We start from the raw sequence: 19,300 nt of genomic DNA, 5'->3' as shown, positions 1-19,300 counted from the left end.
ATTTATTTTACCACTTACAGAGAGAACAAAGTGATGAAGAGCTTGGTGATAGCCAGCAATATGACTTGGTGACCCTTAGCATGGCAATGGCATGGACATGTTATCTTTGTTATCCGAAAAACCCAAGGTCCTCAAATTTAGCAAACTGCACAAGGCTGCAGTGAAGTGCCACGGAGGCCAAGGAGATTTGAGCACATGGCTGAGTGCTGTGCTGAATCTGAGCCCCAGTCTGAAAATTTTTGTTAGCTTAGTCTGAGAAAACAGGGAACCCAAACCTGGTGGATCCAGTGATGAAGACACTCAACCTTCTCTGTTTACCCAAAGAAAACAGACTTGAAACAACTATTCCAACACCTGCTCTTCATTAATCTATTCCCATTAATAGCCCAATAAGCAAACACCTCAGATTGCTACCTATAAACATAAGGCATCAACTTGCAATGGATAAAGCAGAGAAAACCTCCCAGGAGCATCCGGATTATGGGATTAAGATACAGACCCCAAACCAAATCAATCTGCCTCACCTCTACGTCTCAGAGCCGTGGTTTGGGAAGGTTTGGTAACAACACCAGTGGCACCCACCTGAGCCAGGAAAGGCAGGAGATGTGGAGGGCACTGTGCTGAGACAGCCCCGTGCCATTCAATACCAGTCCTTAAGCCAAATCTGCTTCTGCCTAAAGCCACCCCAGGCTTGTGGGACATCACTGAGCCCCAAGGACACCACACCAGCTGCAGCTGGCATGAGATATGCTTGCAGGAGAGCAAACTGCAGAAATATTTCAGCTCAAAAAAAATTTTGCAATGCGTGTTTTGTTCTTGCAGAAGGGTTGGGCTGGGTCTGCGGTACCGGAGCAGGGCAAACCCCGTGTTGTCGTTACTCCCACTCAGAGCCATGGACTTGTTTTACGGCTCTTGTGTTTCATGACAGCACAAGACGGTGGCAGGTCTCACCAGTGGTTGTTTGGCATGCTTAATTAGCATACAATTAATCCTATCAATTTCCTTTTTAAAGAAACTCATGAGGGAGAGCTGCCAACTTGCTAATGTGCTTGCTCACCTGGCCCACTTTGGAGATGATCGGGTTGGCCTTGGGTAGACCCTACAAAAATATGTCCAAGGACAATCCAGACCATTGGGAGCTGCAAAAATCTGTGTGGTTTTGGTCTTTTTAAAAATTATTTTCTGTTTGTCCTTTTAATTTATTATTATTTTTTTAATTTTTATTTTATTTTCCCAACCCTTTTCTGGTGAGGAAGGAAAGAAGTGGAAATGAATTTGGCACGTCAGGAATTGCATCCCTTCTACCTCCCTCTCTCGATTCTCCCTCTTCCAGCCCAGGGAGCTTTGCCTTAGGGCCATGTCCTGGCCATCCAGGATGGCGAGAAAGCCCTGCAGTCCTCAGCCCCATCCTTGCAGAGTGTGATGGTGCCGGCATGGCTCCTGAAGAGGGCATTGATGCACCATGCATGGTCAGCCCCACGTTGGGCTGGGGGAATGATGGCTGGACAAGCGTTTTTTTCCTATCCGTGCCCCATGTCACAGCTCTGCTGCTGTCCCCACCGTGCCAGGTGCTGCCCCAGCACAGCCAAATGGCAGCTTTTGCCCCAAAACAGGAGCTGGGCTGCTCCATAAGAGGAGAAGTGATCTGCTGGCAGATCAGCAGCTGCTCAAAGCTACACCCCACACCTCCAGGCTTTACCAGCTCTACATCCATTCCCTCACCCGCTGCCTCCTGCTCCAACTAATGATGATTTTTGCCTCTCTGGGTTGCTGGCAGGATCTGCAGTGCCTCCACAAGCCTCCAGTCCTGAACGAGGTGTCTACAGATGGTGCTGGGCATCACTGTGAAACCACGTCGCATGAGGTTCTCCTCCTCTCCTCCCCGTTGCACCACTCATCCCACCCTGGTCTCGACCCAAGCCCTAGGGCTGCATTTCCTACATCCCCTCCCAGTTTTTCTTTTCCCTGCAATAAAGGCTGGCACAATGGGAAATGCACCATAAACCAAATGCAAGGCTGTGGGATGAAACTCTCTGCTGAGCTGCACACTTTGTTTAGGGGGGGCAGAGCTGAGAAATGGTCGTGAGCCCCCTTTTTCCTTGGGGGGATGAATTCAGAGCAAGGCTGGGCTCTGACGGAGCAGTTTGCAGAGGTCTGCAGAGCAGACACTGCTCTCCATCACTCCCGGGGTTAGCAGTCCCCAAAGCCATGCCAGTCACAAGGATGGTTTATGGCCTCCCAAAAGAGCCAGTTGCAGAGCTGGGTTGCAAACCACCAGAGAAGGCTTAGCAAACCCAGCAGGGATGCTGCTGGCACAGCGAGCTGCTTTTACACCACACCCCGGCTTTTTTTTTTTCCCCTTGTTTTCCTAAAGAAGCAAGATTTATGTGAATCATCCTGGGCAGTTTCAACCCAAATGACGCTGAGGCTGAAAAGCCCTCAAGGAGGTTATGTTCCCTCCAGATTTTCGGGGGAAAAGCAGCCACTGCCCTTGGGGAGCATGGCATTGAGGGGAACCTTCCTCTGCTTGGCAGGATCAGGGCGAAGCCTCCCTAAAACCACGGGGCAAAAAAAAAACCCAAAAAACAGTCTGAGACCCGAGCCAGGCCTCCACATGAGCCGGGGTGGAGCTCCTTGAGCCGGGAGAAGCCGGGGAGGGCTGGAAGGGCAGTGCTGGGCCACCCCGCCCTGTCTGCTTGGCCAAAGCTCTTCCTCTCCCCTTGATCCCATGCCAGCAGCTCTCCCGCTGGAAACACACGGCAGTGATGTTTTGGGGTGCCCTGCCCCAGGCTCCCGTGTGTCACGGTGGTGCCAGGTCTTGCACTGACAGCTCCTCATGGTGGGGTCTCCATGCGGCATCGTGAACATCACTCTGGCTTTCAGGGCTCCCAGCTCTCCTGTTCTGGGCTGGACAAGGGAATAAAGTTGGGAATCACCTCTCTTGGCTGCCCACATCCTCTGCAAATCATGCCTGTGATTGCACCAGCCTGATGTTGAAGGAGACCATGGGACCAGGTGGTTTCTCACCCAAACTGTCCACCAAGCCAAAGTGGGTTCGGGGTAGGGTCCCATGCTTGGCACTGTGTGTCCTTGCTGGACTGAGCCCATCCATGGGCTAACAGGGGACACTTCTGGCATCTCCTTCCACTAACAGCAGGACAAGTGATGCTGGGAGTGCTCTGTTGCCTGGTGGGAGGACAGGTTCCCTGTTCGGTTAGTCCATCAGGAATGGGCAAACCCGGCCCTGTGATGATGAGCAGAAGAGAACCGAAAAGGCAGGATGCTTGGATTCATCTTGCCGGGTTGTCATCTCCCCCCTCCAGATTTATCACCCGCTGCTAATTGGAGGCAGCTGGCTCCGACTGATGTGGACAAGCCCTGGCTGCGTGCTCGCAGGCGGGGGGAGCAGGGTTTGTCCCCCCCAAGCAAAGGGCTCCTTGGCCGCTTGAGCTCTGCTCGTGTCCTCAGAAGCTCGCAAGCCGAGCGGGGCGGCGATGGAGAAAAATGCAGGGCAGCAAAAGCAAAGCTAGGAATTGATTTTCTAGGGTGAGCACAGCCCAGAGCTAAGCTTTTCTTCCAGCACCAGACTTTCATAGGGGGACAATTATATTTATTTATTTATTTTTTCGGTGTGGCCCAAACAGACCCCAGAGGGGAGAAAACTAAACCCGCTGCATCCTCCTGGTGTGGTCAAACCCAAAGACAGCATCTGCTTTCACCTTCCCGTTTGCCAGGAGCTGTGGGTCCCAGCCCCCTTGGACCCCCTCCCTGGATGGAGGCAGAGGAAGCGACCCCTCCCCGGCTATTGTCTGCCCACCCTGAGGATCCCCCCATTGTCTTCCTCCCCCCCCCCCATTGTCTTCCTCGCACCCGGGGAGTCCCCGCGAGCCTCGGTGGGAGGAATCTGGGCTGAGCTTGCAAGGAGCGTGAGGGCCCCGCGGCGCAGTTTGGTTTGGCAGCCCTGTGCGGACAATAAAAGGTCAGGCTGCAGAGGAACTTGTTTTGGGTTTATTCCCTGGCTTTTGTTCAAGGCTGTGTCCTTAAGGACGCCGATTCTCTACCCTGGTGGCAGGCTGAGAGCATGGGTGGGCAGCTGGCTCTTTGTGCCGGCTGCTTTTTAATGTTGTAGATGATTTTGCTGGAGGAGAAGAGAAAAATGGGGTGGGTGCAGGCACCAAGACAGCAGTGGGACTGGGCACTAGGATCCGGCTCGGTCTTGGGTCCAAAACCTGAGACATCTTCTTTTATGGACTGATGTCTTCCTGAGCTTCTCAGGGAAGGGGTGGCCTCCTCCAGCATCGTGTCCGACCCTAGAGTCCATCCCGATCCTTGCCATCCTGCAGCCCTGTGAGTCAGAGCCCACTGCACGCTGTTAACACCCAGAAAGGGCTTTGCAGCCTCACCCAGCTGCACCTGGAGCATCTCTCCACCACCACCACCTCCTCTCCTTGGCAGCTCTACAAAGCCACAGGGGGATGCTGTGAGCCCCCGTGAGCCTAGCCAAATTGCACCTACTTCCTACCTGGGCTTCCCAAAAAACTTCAGCACGCAATAAGGAAACCCATTCTTGGACAAAGAGCAGCTGCTTGAAGCTCAACCCGAGCAAGACTGAAGCTCAGCTCCATGGGAGATGCAAAGGCTTTGATGAGCAGGCCAGCATCTCCTCTCAGTCTCCAGGACCCATACTAATGTGGTGCTAAGCCTCGGGAGCCTGCTGAACAGCTCAGCTGCCTTTACGGGCCAGACACGTCTAGGAGTGATGTCAGGCTAATAATAACAGGCTGATGGTTAATAATAACAGTCTGATGTAGGATCTGATTCATAAAAACATAGAGAACAGTAATATAAAAAATGCCAGTCAACGTGGTTTTATATCAAAAAGGTTGTACCAACTTGATTTTGTTCTTTTAGATCGTAAGATTGGTTTATAAACGTTACTGCATGTGCAACATGCTTGTAAAATGCTTGATTTGTACCACGTGGCATTGCAGGGGAGGGAAAAAAGCCCCACACAACATCAGTAGAGCACATGTGAAATGAGCTAAGCATTGGCCAACTGACAGATCTCAAAAAGCGGTGATCAATGGGGAGTCGTTAATGACTGGATCTGTTTCTTCTGAGGAAAATCCAAAGCCACGCAGTATTTCCCACCAGCAGGCTGGAAATGAACCCTAAATTGCTCCTGGTGAAGCCGGGAAGGGATTAAAAATAGTGGAGCGGTGTGGACAGATATCCACAGGGAGTGGTCATTTGGATGCACAGTTCAGCCCAGCCAGGCAGAAAAGTTTTATCCCTGGGGAAAGGGACCCCAGCGAGGGCTGGAGAGATTGAGGTGTGCAGCTCAGCCTCACTGATGGCACGATGGATCGTGTGGGAACAGCTGATGGAGCCAGACATCTTTCTGCAGAGCTTTGTGTTTGGTAAACCTGCATCTTAGGAGAAAAACATCCTCAACTCAAAACAGATGAGAGGTTGAGTATGGGGTGCATGTGGGAAAGTGATTTATCTGTTTTGGATGGTGTCTGGGATCGGGTGCAATGTTTGGGTCTGGTGTCTGCTCTCCATAGAGGATGCTGAAGGTAACGGTGAGAGGCAGAGGACTTGGACATCCCACCAGGCTGCTGCAGCTCACCAAATGTCTGCCCATCCCTTGGACCATGCTGATCACAGAAAAGCTGCATTTCTCTCCACAGCCAAAAGCAGCTTTCTGGGCTTGGTAAAGTTGTTTCACGGACCATGCTGTGCAGAAAGTCATATTAGCTGGGCCTTCATAATTATTGGTGAATTGTGTTTGTGGGGAGCATGCAGTTTGGACACAGGTCCCTCTACAGCTGGGGATGCCTTGACCCTAAAACAAGGTGTTGGAGGAGACAGCCACAGCTTCAGGAGAAGGTGCATGTCCCAAGAGGAATAGCTCTCTGGAATCTGTTGCAGCTTTGCATCCTATAAGCTGTAAGATATTTTTTTCTCTGCTGGGATCACCGTGGGACCGCTGGATAGCCCAGGCTGGAAAGGACCCCAGCCCAGCCTCCTGATCAAAGCAATGTTAGCTACTCGGGTCATCCCAGCCTGCTCAGGGCTTTGTCCTGAGACCCTCCCAGGATGGAGAGTGCAGATGAACAGGCTGCGGAGCTGCACCCACGAGGACTCAGCCACACTTTGTGTCTGGGCCACTTGGCTACAGGTGGGGTAGATACAGCTGTCACAGCAGGCTGTTTTTTGGCTGTTTTTGGATGTTTTCTGCACTGCCAAGTTGAGTTATCTCCTTCCAGTTAGCACACGCGGAAGGTTTAAAACCCAGAATGAGCCCCAAGACCTTTGTCCCTGGCATTTGGCAGCACCCGGTGAGTTTTCATATGATCCCTCTTGATTACAGCCCTGCTTCGGGGTGCTGAGCATCCACACACCAAAATCAAGACCCCTCTCAGTGCCTTGAGCCCGGATCCCTGCCCTCTGTCACCCACCGTGAATCGGTCCCGGGCTGAAGTCAGCAGCGCTTCCAGCGGCGCGGTTATCCCCACGAGGCGGAGGAGGCAGCCCTCGCATCGTGCTTCTCCCGGCACCCAGCTGGCAGGTCTCTAATTATCTCCCACCCCCGGTCCTTGGCCCAAGCCCCAGCTTGGCCGTGACACGTCCCTGGAGGCTGCCCGGTTCCTGTGGGAGAACCGCGCAGCCTCCCCTGCTCCGCGAGCCCCAAGGGAGATGTTGCAACAGAAACCAGCACCTGCAGCCAGGGATAGGCATTTTCCACCGCCGCTGCTTTCTGCAGGGAACTCCCTGGCTGCACACGTAGCTCTCCGTTGGGATGCGGGAGAGGCTGTCAGTTTAAATTTTTATTATAATTTTTTTTAAGGGTGCTCTGACACAGATCCAGGTGGCTGTTTGGCAGCGGCGCTTTCTCCTTGGCTGCTGACACCGTCAGCAAATGACTCAGCCCTTTCCAGGCTCCGTGCAAGCCTCTTCTCCTCCTGCCACTCAAATATTTTCTCTCCCTGATGGTTGAAATGAGTTCTCTGCCCCTCAGGTCCTGCCTGGCGAGCAGGGCAGCATGACTCCCTGGCATGGTCACATCAAGGAGCAGCGATTTGCAAAAATCCCTTCTGAAGCGTGGGGCTGGTGGCATGTGCCTGGGCAAAGCATTTCTCTTTCCCCTCCTTGTTCTGTTTGCAGGGAAAGCTCCCAGGGCAAAACCCACCTCCAGCGATCCGAGTCCCTGTACCTTTGCCAAGCAGCACTTAATTTCTCACTTGACTTTTTAGCTGCATTTCTTGAGAACATTTTAATTTTCTTCCCAACCCAAGATCTGCCCTACATTTTCGTCCTTAGGAACACGGGAGTTTCCAGATACCACAGTGCAAGTGGGGCAGCACCTCCCATCCTCCTGTGCCTGATACATGCCCCGGCCCCACAAAGCTCTCCAGACCCCGGGGAGATGTGGGACCTTCTCCCCCACAGCCTGCCATCACCTCACAGCCTCTCCCTGATGCTGTTGGTGTTGTTGTTGGAAGTCCCTTTGCAGACAGCTCCATGTCCTCAGGTGGAGATGTTGCAAACCCCGAGCAGGTTGATGGGAACAGTGAGAGAGGTGTTATGCCCAAGAGAAGGTGGTGTTGGCTTTGAAATCCAATAACACTCTGAAAAAAACAAGGGGAGGTTTGTCACAGCTCAGTGTGCTGCAAACGGGGAACAAAGTGGCACTCATGAAGCATTTTTTATCCAGTTTCATGAACCTGGACCATGGCTTCACTGAAGTCTCTGCTGCTTTTTCCTCCATGGCTCTGCTGAGAGCTGGCTTTCTGACATGGGTTAATAATGTTGATGGAGTGAGTTTAGAGTGATCGGTCATCTCCCAAGGCTTTGCGGGTCTCCAGAGTGGGTCTCCATGTGAGCTGGATGTCTGCAGGAGTTTGGTCCCTCACGAATCTCCAGTATCGACTCTTGACTTGATACCTGCTGACTGGAGAGCTGGGGATGAGACCACGCGATGGATGCCCACCTTGAGCTGGCTGGATCTCACTGATTTTGGTTCTGGCATGACTGAAGGCTCTGAGGTATGTGGTTTTGGTAGGCTCACAGGTACCCACTCCTCCACCGAGGAGGTGCGAGTTGGGAAGAGATGCCAGGACCCACGAGTGACCAACCCAGACCCTTCCAAACACCCCAATTTGCTGGGCTTCTGTCATGCTCCTCTTGAGGACGGGTGCATGGAGAGGCACCAGCCTGGCCTGGAGCAGAGTTGGGGGCTGGCCTGCAAAGGGGTGCATGATTTTTGGTGACGGAGGGCAAGGAGGAATGCAGGCAGGTAGGAGACAGCATGTACGGGCAGGAGCGCGGGCGGGTGTTCCTCCAGCACACATGCTTGCGTTCAAGAAGTCCCCCTGGCCCTTCTGGTGGGGAGGCAAGGCAGCAATTAGGCTGATTGAAGGCCCAGTTGCTTATTGCACAAACCTGGAGGCAGTGCCCCTTGCAGCTGCCTGGTTCAAAGCGGGTGGGGAGATAAAGATCTGCCTTGCAGAGCGCTTGGGGAGCGCTGGGGCGAACCAAGGACATCTTTGGCTACGGTGCCCCGGTGTGATCTGACCTGCAATTCTCCCTTCTTGCAAGCCGGCATCTTGCTGAAAAGTCTCCCTGAGCCTACAGCAGTGCAAGGGGACTTTCCTCCCCCCTTCCCTGCTTACCCCACCCAAACCCCTGTAATTACTCAGGAGCTCACACAATTAGCGTCAGCCTTCCTTCCTTACCAGTCTGTTCTTGCAAACTGCTGTTCCTTGGCCTCCATGGAGCCTCCAGTCTTTGCCTTCCTGCCTTGGCCATGGGGGGCAGAGTGGAAAAGCCAGCTGGTTTCATGAGCAAAGCCTGGTTTTGTTCCCCATGGCTGGTCTCTGCCCATGGTGAAACACTGAGCAGGTCTTACATGGGTGAGGTGTGAGCAGTGTCTCTTCTAGGTGGACTCTCATGTGTCCAACAAAGGTTGAGCTGTGGTCTACTGGACATACTGCTTAGAATCATAGAATGGCTTGGGTTGGAAGGGATCTTAAAGATCATCCAGTTCCAACCCCCTGCCATAGGCAGGGATGCCACCCACTAGATCAGGTTGCCCAAGGCCTCATCCAGCCTGGCCTTTGACATCTCCAGGGATGGGGCATCCACAACCTCTCTGGGCACCTATTCCCATGCCTCACCTTCCTCTGAGTGAAGAATTTCTTCAGAATGTCTTTCCTTTACCTGCTGTTGTTACTGGCCCTGTAGGAACGTGGTGATGTTGGGAGCTCTCATGCTCTGTGGGGTGTAATCAATCCCTGGATTCAAATTACTGGGGCAGAGAGGTGGACAAATGGTCCTTACAAGCCCTGTTTCAAACAGTTCAATCATCAAGACTAATTCTGAGCCATCAGTCTGGCAGTGGAAGTGTAAGGAAAACTGATGACACTCCTTAAAGTAGTAATGTCAGCACCCACCTTGCAGCAGCTTCCTGTGCAGTGAGCCCCGGGCCTGTGCTCCCTGCCCTAACTGGGCATGAGGCCGGTGGGGGTTTGCCTTTGGCAGAGCTTTGCAGAGCACAGCACTCACTGGAGAGGGTCAAAACTTTTCCTGGGCCTGCTGGCCCTGCTGAGATATAGTGGTCCAGAGCAGGGCTACAAAGCTGGTGAAGGGCCTGGAGCACAGGTCCTGTGAGGAGAGGCTGAGGGAACTGGGGTTGTTTGGTCTGGAGAAGGGGAGGCTCAGGGGAGACCTCATTGCTCTCTACAGCTACCTGAAAGGAAGCTGTGGGGAGCTGGGGGTCGGCCTCTTCTCACAGGTAACCAGTGATAGGACTAGAGGGAATGGCCTCAGGTTGTGCCAGGGGAGGTTCAGGTTGGAAATGAGGAGACATTTCTTCTCCGAAAGAGCAGTCAGGCATTGGGACGGGTTGCCCAGGGAGGTGGTGGAGTCACCGTCCCTGGGGGTGTTCAAGGAGAGGTTGGACGTGGTGCTTAGGGACATGGTTTAGTGGGTGACATTGGTGGTAGGGGGATGGTTGGACCAGATGGTCTTGGAGGTCTTTTCCAACCTTAATGAGTCTATGATTCTAAAGCCCACCTCTTCTGCTGCTCAACTGGTACATCATAGTGACTGGGTTCCTCAAGGAGTCCCCGTGGGCATAGCTGAGAGGTTTAGAGTTAGGCCTGGATGGTGAGAGTGGGTATGTAAAACCCATTTAATCTCTTCCAAAGCTCCTTTCCAAGCAGGCCCGTCCTGCAGAAAACATTACGAGTCCTGACCATTTCAGCCTTCTTCCTCTCCCAGTCAAGGGAAGATATTTTCCCATAGAAAACACATTCCAGTTCTTGCAGCAATGCTGAGATATCCATCATGTTTCTGAGTGCCCATGTCATGCCTAGCTCAGTTATCTCAGCAGTTTTAATTTGTTCATTGTGTCCTGAGCCTGGAGAGGAGCTGGGCTGACCACAGCTGACCCCAGAGCATTAGCATGGCTTGGGATAAAAATCACATAGCAGAGGTCATCCTCCTGTCCTGAACTTGGATGGGGCAAAACACAAGCTCTGTTCTTCAACTCCTCCGAGGGCTTGGACACCATGGCCTCCCTGCAAGAGTCCTCTTCTTGCCAGCAGACAGCCTGCCCAGACATCCAGCCTGTCTCCTCTTTGATGGTGTGCTGACCAGTCCACCCAGTCTGCCTTCCTGGGTGGACTGAGGTCAACACAGCTGGTGTTGCTCAACTGGAAGATGCTGCCTCAAGCCTTCAGTCGCAGTGGCTGCTCTCCACCCAGTTGATTTAGCTGTTCAACTGGTCTATAATGGGAGAAGAAGAAAGACAGGGAGAAGCAGCCACCACATCTCCAGCTGCAGTCCCTGCCCAGGCTCCCAACCCATGCCAGGTCATGCAGGTGGGTGATGGTCATTTGGGAGCTGGTTCCTCCCATTGCTGCTTCATTATAGGGCCCAGAGAGGCCAGTCATCCTTGATCCAAGTATTTGGTGTTTCTGGTACAAGGGCTACTCGCTGCACAGGTGACCTGAAGGGTTTTGCACAGTATGGCTTAGTAGCTATGGTCCTTTGGGGTCTCAACCAGCACCATCAGGTGGTCAGCTTTGCTACCCTACAGCCTTGCCGTGAAGCCAGCTCTTTCTATATGGGATAAGGCACCTCTGGACCTTTAAGCATCAGTAGCAACAGAATTTGTCCAACTCCATCAGCTGAGACATGCTAGGCACTGGATCAGGGCATGTGCGTGGGCTTTCCTTATGCCAATTATTTGATGACAAGGTGGATACCTACAAACCATGACATGCTTTGGCAATCGAGCATGTAATTAATCGAGCATGTGCTCCGGGGTCTCAGTAGGTCACAGTAGGTCCTACCCTTTCCCAGCCACCTCCGTTATCTGTCCTGGGAGCCCTGAGAAAAGGGGAGGGGGATGAGACAGGTAAAAATATCCCAGGGAATGTAGTTGGGACACATTTGGGGGGGACAAGAGAGGGTTGAAGATGCCAGCCAAGGACCCCAATACACCCTCCTTGTGCATCCCTCCACCGACCCCCGCAGCACTGCAGCACACAGGGATGTACAAAACAGTGAAACGCTTTTTATTTCGCCGCTGCTGGAGTGAAACCACTGTAATTTCATAAAACTCAAAAAAAAAAAAAAGTGATAACTAAAAGGCATACATTTTTTTTTCCTTTTTACAGAAGACATAAGTAAACAGACAAGTTTCTTTTTTAAAAAGGTTATAAAGTGTCGAGATCCTATACCTCATCTGCATGTTTAAAGTGACGCCATCTGATACAAAAAGCATTGGGTATAATAACTTAGCTATGGCTCAGACTGAAAAAAAAAATAAATCATCTGGGCTTAATCTACATACTACTACGATTGCCCACGGAGTTAAAAAGGAAAATATGCAGTCCTTTGTTACACAGAAAGAAACAGCAGGGAAGTCGCGGGTTTATTTGGAGATAGTCGTCTAAAGGGAAGCCGAGCGCGGCGAAATGCCCCCCTCCCACGGAATGTCTGCTGGGGCCTGTGAGTGGGATCATAACGGGCCTGTGACCCCCGCTGTGTAAAGAAATGGGCCCCATTTTTCTCCCACCAGCCAGCATCCCATCCAAAGCCACCCACTGAACTGCACCTACCCTGCCCGCTGCAGGGAAATGAGATAGAAGCCCCTGGAAACTGCATGGAAGTCATGAATCTCCCCGGGTGCTTCCCCACTGGGACTAATAAAAAAAAACAACAACAAACAAACCCAAGAAAAATAAAATAAAATAAATTGACTCGTTCTGTTGTAGATAGAGCAAGACCCTTTGCATCCTCGGAGAATCTGTTACTCATAACCTCATCCGATGCTCTCAGCCCAAGCTGCAAGACTCAGAATATGAATTTAGAAATGCAGAGACTGCCACCAGACCTTCCCTAAACAAAGATCTACCCATTTTTAATGGCCACGTTGTCCTCCTTCCAACCATGAATTCCTGCTCGGATTTATCCCCTGTATGATGTTCAGCCATGATTTACTCCTGGGCAAAGCCTACGAGCTCTTAGCTTGATGGCTTTGCCATCACTTGGGTCTCTGGAGACCTTGTGGGTGGTTTGGAGATGAGTCCCTGCGGATGCTGGACAGACGGGGGGTTTCCATGGAGGGGGGTTAGGGGTGCAGAAGGCTAAAACCCAATTTGTGGTTTGCTTCTGCAGATAAGGGCAGGTTAACGTGGTTTACTTGCAGCCAAAGCCACATGGTGTGCATTCCCTATGACTTCTGCAAGACCCGGGGGAGACAACTGAAGCAGCAACGGAAGTGGTAAACGTGTCAGATTTTCTACATCTCGCCTTTCAACATGTCTCAGCATCTGAGGTGAAACAGGGAGTAGATTACCGTAAAGAGGGACCCCAAAATCAGCCCAGGCTATGAGCGCCTGGTCACTCAGGACTTGCTCAGGCACTGCAAATCTACTGAGCTCCAACTTTCCCTCTTACTGTCCTGAGACATGGAAAGAATTGGGTTCTTTGAGATTTCTTACCCAAAACCCAATTGGAAGACCCTTCCATTTCCATAGCCTGTTGTTTCTGTAACTGGCTCTGTGCTGAAACATTGAGGAGCTGGTACCTCAGAGGTAGGAGCCCAAGTCCACATCAAAAAAACAACAACAAAAAAATCTCAAATATTTGGCAGTCCAACATGGAGAAACCTCGGAGAGGTTTCAAACCCTCCATGCAAGGGTGGCAGCTCCTGGGTGTCCTGTCCATGGAGCAGCATGTGGGAGGTGACAGCAAGTTCCGGGACGGGCAAACACATCCATTCAAAAAGAAAAAAAAAAGGACAAAAAAGGGAAAAAAGAAGAAAAAAGTAGGGCAATTAAAGCAGCATGGTTTCTTTCGCAGTGACTCACAAAACCGGAGGACATCAAAGCGCTGCTCTGCCAGCCAGGGGTGCTCAGGATTTGGCCACGTGGATTTTTCCAGGTCAAGGACTGCTCTTAACACTAAAATCTCCCTATTTTTAAGGTGTTGGGTGGATGCTACATGAAGCGAAGAAGCGCTGCCAAGCCTGTCCCCCTGCGTTACCCCCGAAATCTTGCCCCAGGCAATCTGACGTGCAATGCTCCTGCGAGCATGGGTGAGAACATTCCTCCTCCCTTTGCCAGGGCAGAAACACCTCTGTGCCCTCCGTGGTGGTTCCCAGTCTTATCCTAAACCTTCCACAGGTCCAAGAGGGATTGGGGCCACCCTGGTTGCAGTGCCGAGCCCCCTCCTAACACCTTCAGGGACGAAGCGGCACCTATTTTAGCAGCAGGACATGATCGGGAAAATCAGCAGAAATGGGATGGTGACCTACCGAGAGGGATCAGGCCCTTTTATCCGCCCGCTTTATCACCCTTCAGCCACCACCGCCTTCCCCGTGAGACGTGGGCACCGACAGCCTGGAAAGGGGTGGAGAAACCTAAGGGATTGTGGGCTGTCCCACCCCATGTTCTGTCCCACCCCAAGGGACCACTTTGCTTGGCCCCACGAATGTCCCCAGGAGGGGAGCTACGTGCAATGGGTTGGGGCTGGCTCTCAGCAGGAGAGCAGGAGCGGTGCTGGCAAGCGCTCCAAGGTCATCCTTGGTCATCCCCACGTCTGGTGGTGCAAAGCCATCCCCTATCCCTCTGCAGGTACCTGAGGTGTCTAACCAGCCTTCATTGCTGCTTATCCCAAGAGACGAACCCTCTGAAGCAATTATTTCTGGATTGTCTGCATTTCAGAAGGCCCACAAACCTCTGGAGATGCCCAACAAACCTTTGGAGATGCCCAACACAGGGCGCTGAAGGCATCTCCAGTTAGGTAGACCAAAACCACGAGATGCTGGATGACCAGCCCACCTCGCCCCAACATCTTTGGCTCTCTGCAGCCGAGGGGTGGGCAACTGCAAGCCCACAGAAGCCCTGGAGCATCCCTTGGGGCCACATGTATGCCCTGGTGACAGCACTGAGGATGAGCCTGGGGGGCTGTGGGTCACCTCCCGAGCTCTGCAGGGCAGCGATGGGAGAAAGAAAGGCCAGAGGACGTGCGGAAGACAAACTTTTTTTTTTTTTCCTTTAATTAGCAAATTTCTTCTTACCCTCATCAAAAGAAAAAAACCACCCCCGTGCCCCCTATGTGCCCACCGCTCCCGCTGCTGCAAGCGTTCAAAGGCAGAAAGTTGAGAGATGTTTCACGTCCCGGCTCGGGGGCAGCTCTGCACACACCCCATGGCACGCACCAAGGTTTTTTGGGGTGCCAAGCGCACACAGTGCAGATGCCTCGGGGGAGGAGGGGGGAAAGGCAGGTGCAAAATTTGGTGACGCACTCTTGCCAGGAGCACTCCAAATCCCCCAGGAAAGCTGCAGCCCGGCCCTTCGGCCAGCAAACGCAGTGCTGGAGGATATGGATGTACCCCAAGATGCACTTTGTGTTCCCAGGGCATCACGGGCAGAATTTGGGTTTGCTCTGCAGCTTGGGGATGCAATGGGAAAGATGCTGAGCACACGCTTGGTGCTGCAGCATTGCTGCGAGCTCAGCTGGGGGGATGCGGGGAGAGAGAAACCACCACCCTCTACTTTGAGTTTGGAAGCTATAAATAAGAGCACCCCGCACTTGGAGGGACCCAGCGCTGACCCTGCGTCCCCAAAAGCTGGGTGCCTCAAAGCCCTGCCACAATCCCCGAATTTCCTGGTGCCCCTGCCTTCGCTGCAGCCCTGTGGGACCCGGAGGAGCAGCGAACCCCCCGCAAGCCCCACAGGGAGTTGGTGATGGAGAAGGGGGCAGGAGAAAGGGAACGGTGCTGGGGGGACTTCGCTCAGCCTTTCCCATGGCCACAGGGCCAGCACCATGCTACGAGCCCCCTTCTTCCCTCCCTGCCATCACCACCTTTATCCCTGCTGCTGCAGCCCTCATTTTTAGGGAAGAGGTGGTAAAGGGTTTTTTTTTTGGGGGTGCCCCAGCCCTCCTGCTTCCCATCCCTCCTTGGCTGGCACAGCCCGGCCTGCATCCCCCCAAAACCAAGTGCCCCCGTGTCCATCCATCCCTCCTCACGCCGGGACTTGCTCTCAGTGCAACAAGAGGGGAAGGGGAGGAGGAAGAGGAGGAGGAAGGCGACAAAGAACCAGCACCATGGGAACTCATTGCCTGGTAGCGCTGAGAGTCAAAGGGCAGCACCGCCTTCCCTCCTTGGGGCTGGGGCTGGACCGAGCATCCTTTTTTGGGGCGGATTCGGCAAGGTGAGCGTGCTCCGGGTGCCGGCACACATCGGGGGGTGCTCCATGTCCCCCAAAACCCCGACCCCCATTAGCGGGGTCCGCGAGCGGGGCAGTGCGTGGGGTGCGCGGGGCTGGGAGGAGAGAGGGGGATGCGTGCGAGTGCCCGGGTGTTTGTGTGCACGGGTTTTGGCAAGAGGTCGTTGAGGTTACATGATGCAGCATTTGTTCTTGTGGTTATGAGGGTCCTTAAATCGGAGTCTCTGCTTTGGTCGGTATTTTTCCAAGTACGTCAGCTGCTTGCTGTTGATGGCTCCTCTGCGCTTCCTGCGGGGAACGAGAAGAGAGGGGTTGGTGCGGGGCGAGACCCTTCCAAACCCACCCACTGTGGGGCAAAAATCCCCTGCCTGGAGCCGTAATTTGGGATTTTGGAGGATGAGGTGCACCCTGCAGGGATGTCGATGGGGACAAACCCCAGCAGTGGCACCGGGGCCCATCAGTGCAAGCTCCTTGCAAGTGCCCTGGGCTGCTCTGTGAGGGCATTGAGGCTGATTTGTTTGGAGTCACCCTAAAATCCTGCGCTGCAGGACAACATGCTGGCACAGCCTCCTGTAACAGAAACCTCCAAAAAGCTGAGCTGCACCAGATCTTTCTATTCCCTTGGAGCAGGGCTGCTTTCTCCCTCCTTGGAGACCTTCAAAAGCCACCAGGACATGTTCCTGGGCACCCTGCTTGAGCAGGGGCTGGACCAGATGGCCCCAGAGGTCCCTTCCCACCCCAACCAGCCTGGGGTTTACGTGCTGAAACGCTGCTCGCGGGGGCACTTACTGTCGGATGAACTGGATGGCGTCTTCGTACTTCATCCCGCTCTCGATCAAGGCCAGCGCGACGAGGACAGGAGCGCTGAAAGGCAACGGCAGGACGGTCACCTCCCTGCCACACAGCCCAAATCCAGGAGCTCATGTCCTGTCCTGGGGTGGTGGCACCGTGGGGACCACGGGGCTGTAACAGTGGTTTTGTGGGCAGTCGCCAGCACCGGATTTTAATTTGTGAATTAAAATTTACAGCTGCAAGCGCTGCCCCAAAGAGTGGCTGATCCTGGAGGTCAAACCCACAGGATGGAGCTGGCAGCTTTTTGCTGCTCTTTTCACGAGCGGAAGGATTTCGGAAGCAAATCTTTGTACAAGCAGATACAAATGTACATGCAAAACACAGCCCCGACCTGCAGCAGGGGCTCCTGGTCTCAGTGGAAGGACTGCAAGAAGATTACAAAAGCAAAACCACTGCCGAACACCCGCAGCACAGCACTGAGCATCCCCGGTACCCCTGGTACCCAAAATTAGGAGGCAAGAAGAGCAAGGAGGAGCTCAGGCAGCAGCACATCACTGCCTATATTCCCACCATCTCCGCTGCTGCAAAATCCCTGCTAAAAAGGGGACAGGACTGGGGAAGCAGGGAGGTTTTTCGTGCTGGGCTCTGACTTACCGCCCCAAGCCGGCCACGCAGTGCACGGCCACGCAGCAGCCGGGGTCTTCGCAGAACTTGGTCTTGAGCAAGTTGAGCCAGTCTTCCACGATCTTGCTGGGAGGAGGCGCTCCGTCATCAAACGGCCAGTCCTGCGGGAACGGGGGAAGAGAAAACCACCGTCAGATCCCCGCGGGGAAAGCCAGAGGGGATTGCTTTTATCCTGGGGAGGTGCTGTGTGCTGGGAGTTGAGCTCAGGGTGCAGCTAGCTGGGGATAGGAGTGGGTTTGGGGTTTTGCAGCACTGCTTGGGCTCAGGGTTTGTGGGTGGATGGTATTAGGCTCAGGGTCTTCCATTTAGGAAGAGGCTCATCCTTCAGAAGCACCTATATGGCCTCCAGCGTGGTCCTGTCCCCACGTCCGCCTGCCTCCAGGGCCCATTGCCTGCCTCCTCCAAGCTCATTTGGGGTTTCACTCAAACACATTTGCATTTGGCAGCCGCCATCCGGATGGCTGCGCCGAGCTGGGGGCAGCTGCAAGCCCCATCCTTCCCCTCACCAGCACACCCAGTGCCAGGAGCACAAAGCCGCTTCGCAGGGAATTTAACAAAGGTGATCGGGAGACAGCCGACATCTCCCACTTCCAAAATTCAGCCTGCTGTAGGAAGGCGAGGAAAAAGCAAATACACAGCCTGGGAAGGATGCTCGGGACATCTGGGAGGCTGCTGCTTTGGGGACCCCCTCCGCAGCTCTAGCAGAAGCTGAAGGGCTCTGTCCTTCCAGAAGGAGACCCTTCGAACGGGTCCATTTAAATAGCATCCTTACAGAAAGGCTATTAAGGAAAAAAAAAAAAAGGATAATTGATTTTCCAAAAGGCTGCTGGGGGCAAGAGCCAAATGGCAAGCTTTGCTCTCTCTCTCGCTGCCACATCGTGTTCCTGGCCATCAGAAAGGGTCCTCGAGCTGCACAGACTCCACATCAGGCCTTGGTGATGTAGCAGGTAAAATGGGCGCTGCATTAAGCATCCCCCACCCAGGCTCTGCTACTGGGGGGAAAAAGCATCCTCCTCCTTGCCTTTGAATGCTGCAGAGTTTTGGGAAAGGGATGGTCTCTCCCTATGGGCACCGGCAGCCACTTGGGGTTGCACATCGCTCCCAGAATGGGGACATTTCTATCCCAAAATGTTTTTTCTTGGCAGGAGGAAAGCGGGTTGTGAGGCAGGGACGGGCAGGAGAGCTTCACTTGGATGGGATGAAGAGAAATTTGAGCAGTGGGAAGCACGGGGCCAGAATCATCGTGGCTTGATGATATCTATAGATATAACCTGTATCTATAGATATCTCTCTATGTAAGATATATCTGTCATGTCCTATAGGATATCGCAGATCTAGGATGTAGATACCATTCTATATAGGACATATCTTACAGAGAGAGACAGCGATATCCCACATATAGGATGCATATGTAGGGCACAGTCTCTCCTGTCTTACAGATCAAATTCTGCCTTTTACCCCATTTGTGGCTGGAGTCCTCCAGGCTGAGGTTCTGTACCTAGGAAATAGGTTTCTCACTCTGTAAGATATAGGTATATATAGGATATAGGTATATATAGGATACATATCTCCCTACATCTAGAATGTATCTTATACAAAGGATGCATTTGTATCTATCTATACATGTATCTTACATATAGGATATATATCTATATATATAGGATGTCTTATATCTAGGATATATATATACTGGTATCTCGGATATCCCTTATATCTAGGGTATATCTATACTGATATCCAGGATATCCCTTATATCTAGGAAATATCTGATATCTAGAATATCCTTATATCTAGAATATATCTATACTGATATCTAGGATATCCTTTATATCTAGGGTATATCTATATTGATATTTAGGATGTCCCTTATATTTAGGGTGTAACTATATTGATATTTAGGATGTCCCTTATACCAGACCCTTCCCAACAGGGAGAAAACCCTTGTGTTTCAGCTGGAGAAAGGCTGGAGCCCACCAAAAACCACACGCCTGCTCTGCGAAGGGCAGGACGGGGGTGCCCTACATCCCCCCAAAAGCTCCTTTGCTGTTTTTCTCCCATTCCTCACTGCCCCA

The 19,300-nt window shown here is 52.8% G+C and overlaps 1 protein-coding gene across 3 annotated transcripts in view; it reads right to left on the bottom strand.

Annotated features, from left to right (window-relative positions):
* Positions 1-11,567: 11,567 nt before the first annotated feature.
* The window catches only part of PTP4A3 (protein tyrosine phosphatase 4A3), a 40,246-nt gene continuing 32,513 nt past the window's right edge, over positions 11,568-19,300 (bottom strand). For all 3 annotated transcript variants that reach the window (XM_083822236.1, XM_083822237.1, XM_083822238.1), the window contains exons 4-6: positions 17,199-17,329; positions 16,542-16,616; positions 11,568-16,040 (exon numbers count right to left, since the gene is read on the bottom strand). In XM_083822236.1, the coding sequence (XP_083678362.1) occupies positions 15,923-16,040; positions 16,542-16,616; positions 17,199-17,329 (324 nt within the window). In that variant the 3' untranslated portion in view covers positions 11,568-15,922. The remainder of the gene's footprint in view (positions 16,041-16,541; positions 16,617-17,198; positions 17,330-19,300) is intronic.

The sequence above is a fragment of the Anser anser genome (assembly GCF_964211835.1).
Source record: "Anser anser genome assembly, chromosome: 2".
Lineage (NCBI taxonomy): Eukaryota > Metazoa > Chordata > Aves > Anseriformes > Anatidae > Anser > Anser anser.
Note: the sequence above shows the minus strand (reverse complement) of the source record. Positions and strands in the feature narration are given on the sequence as shown.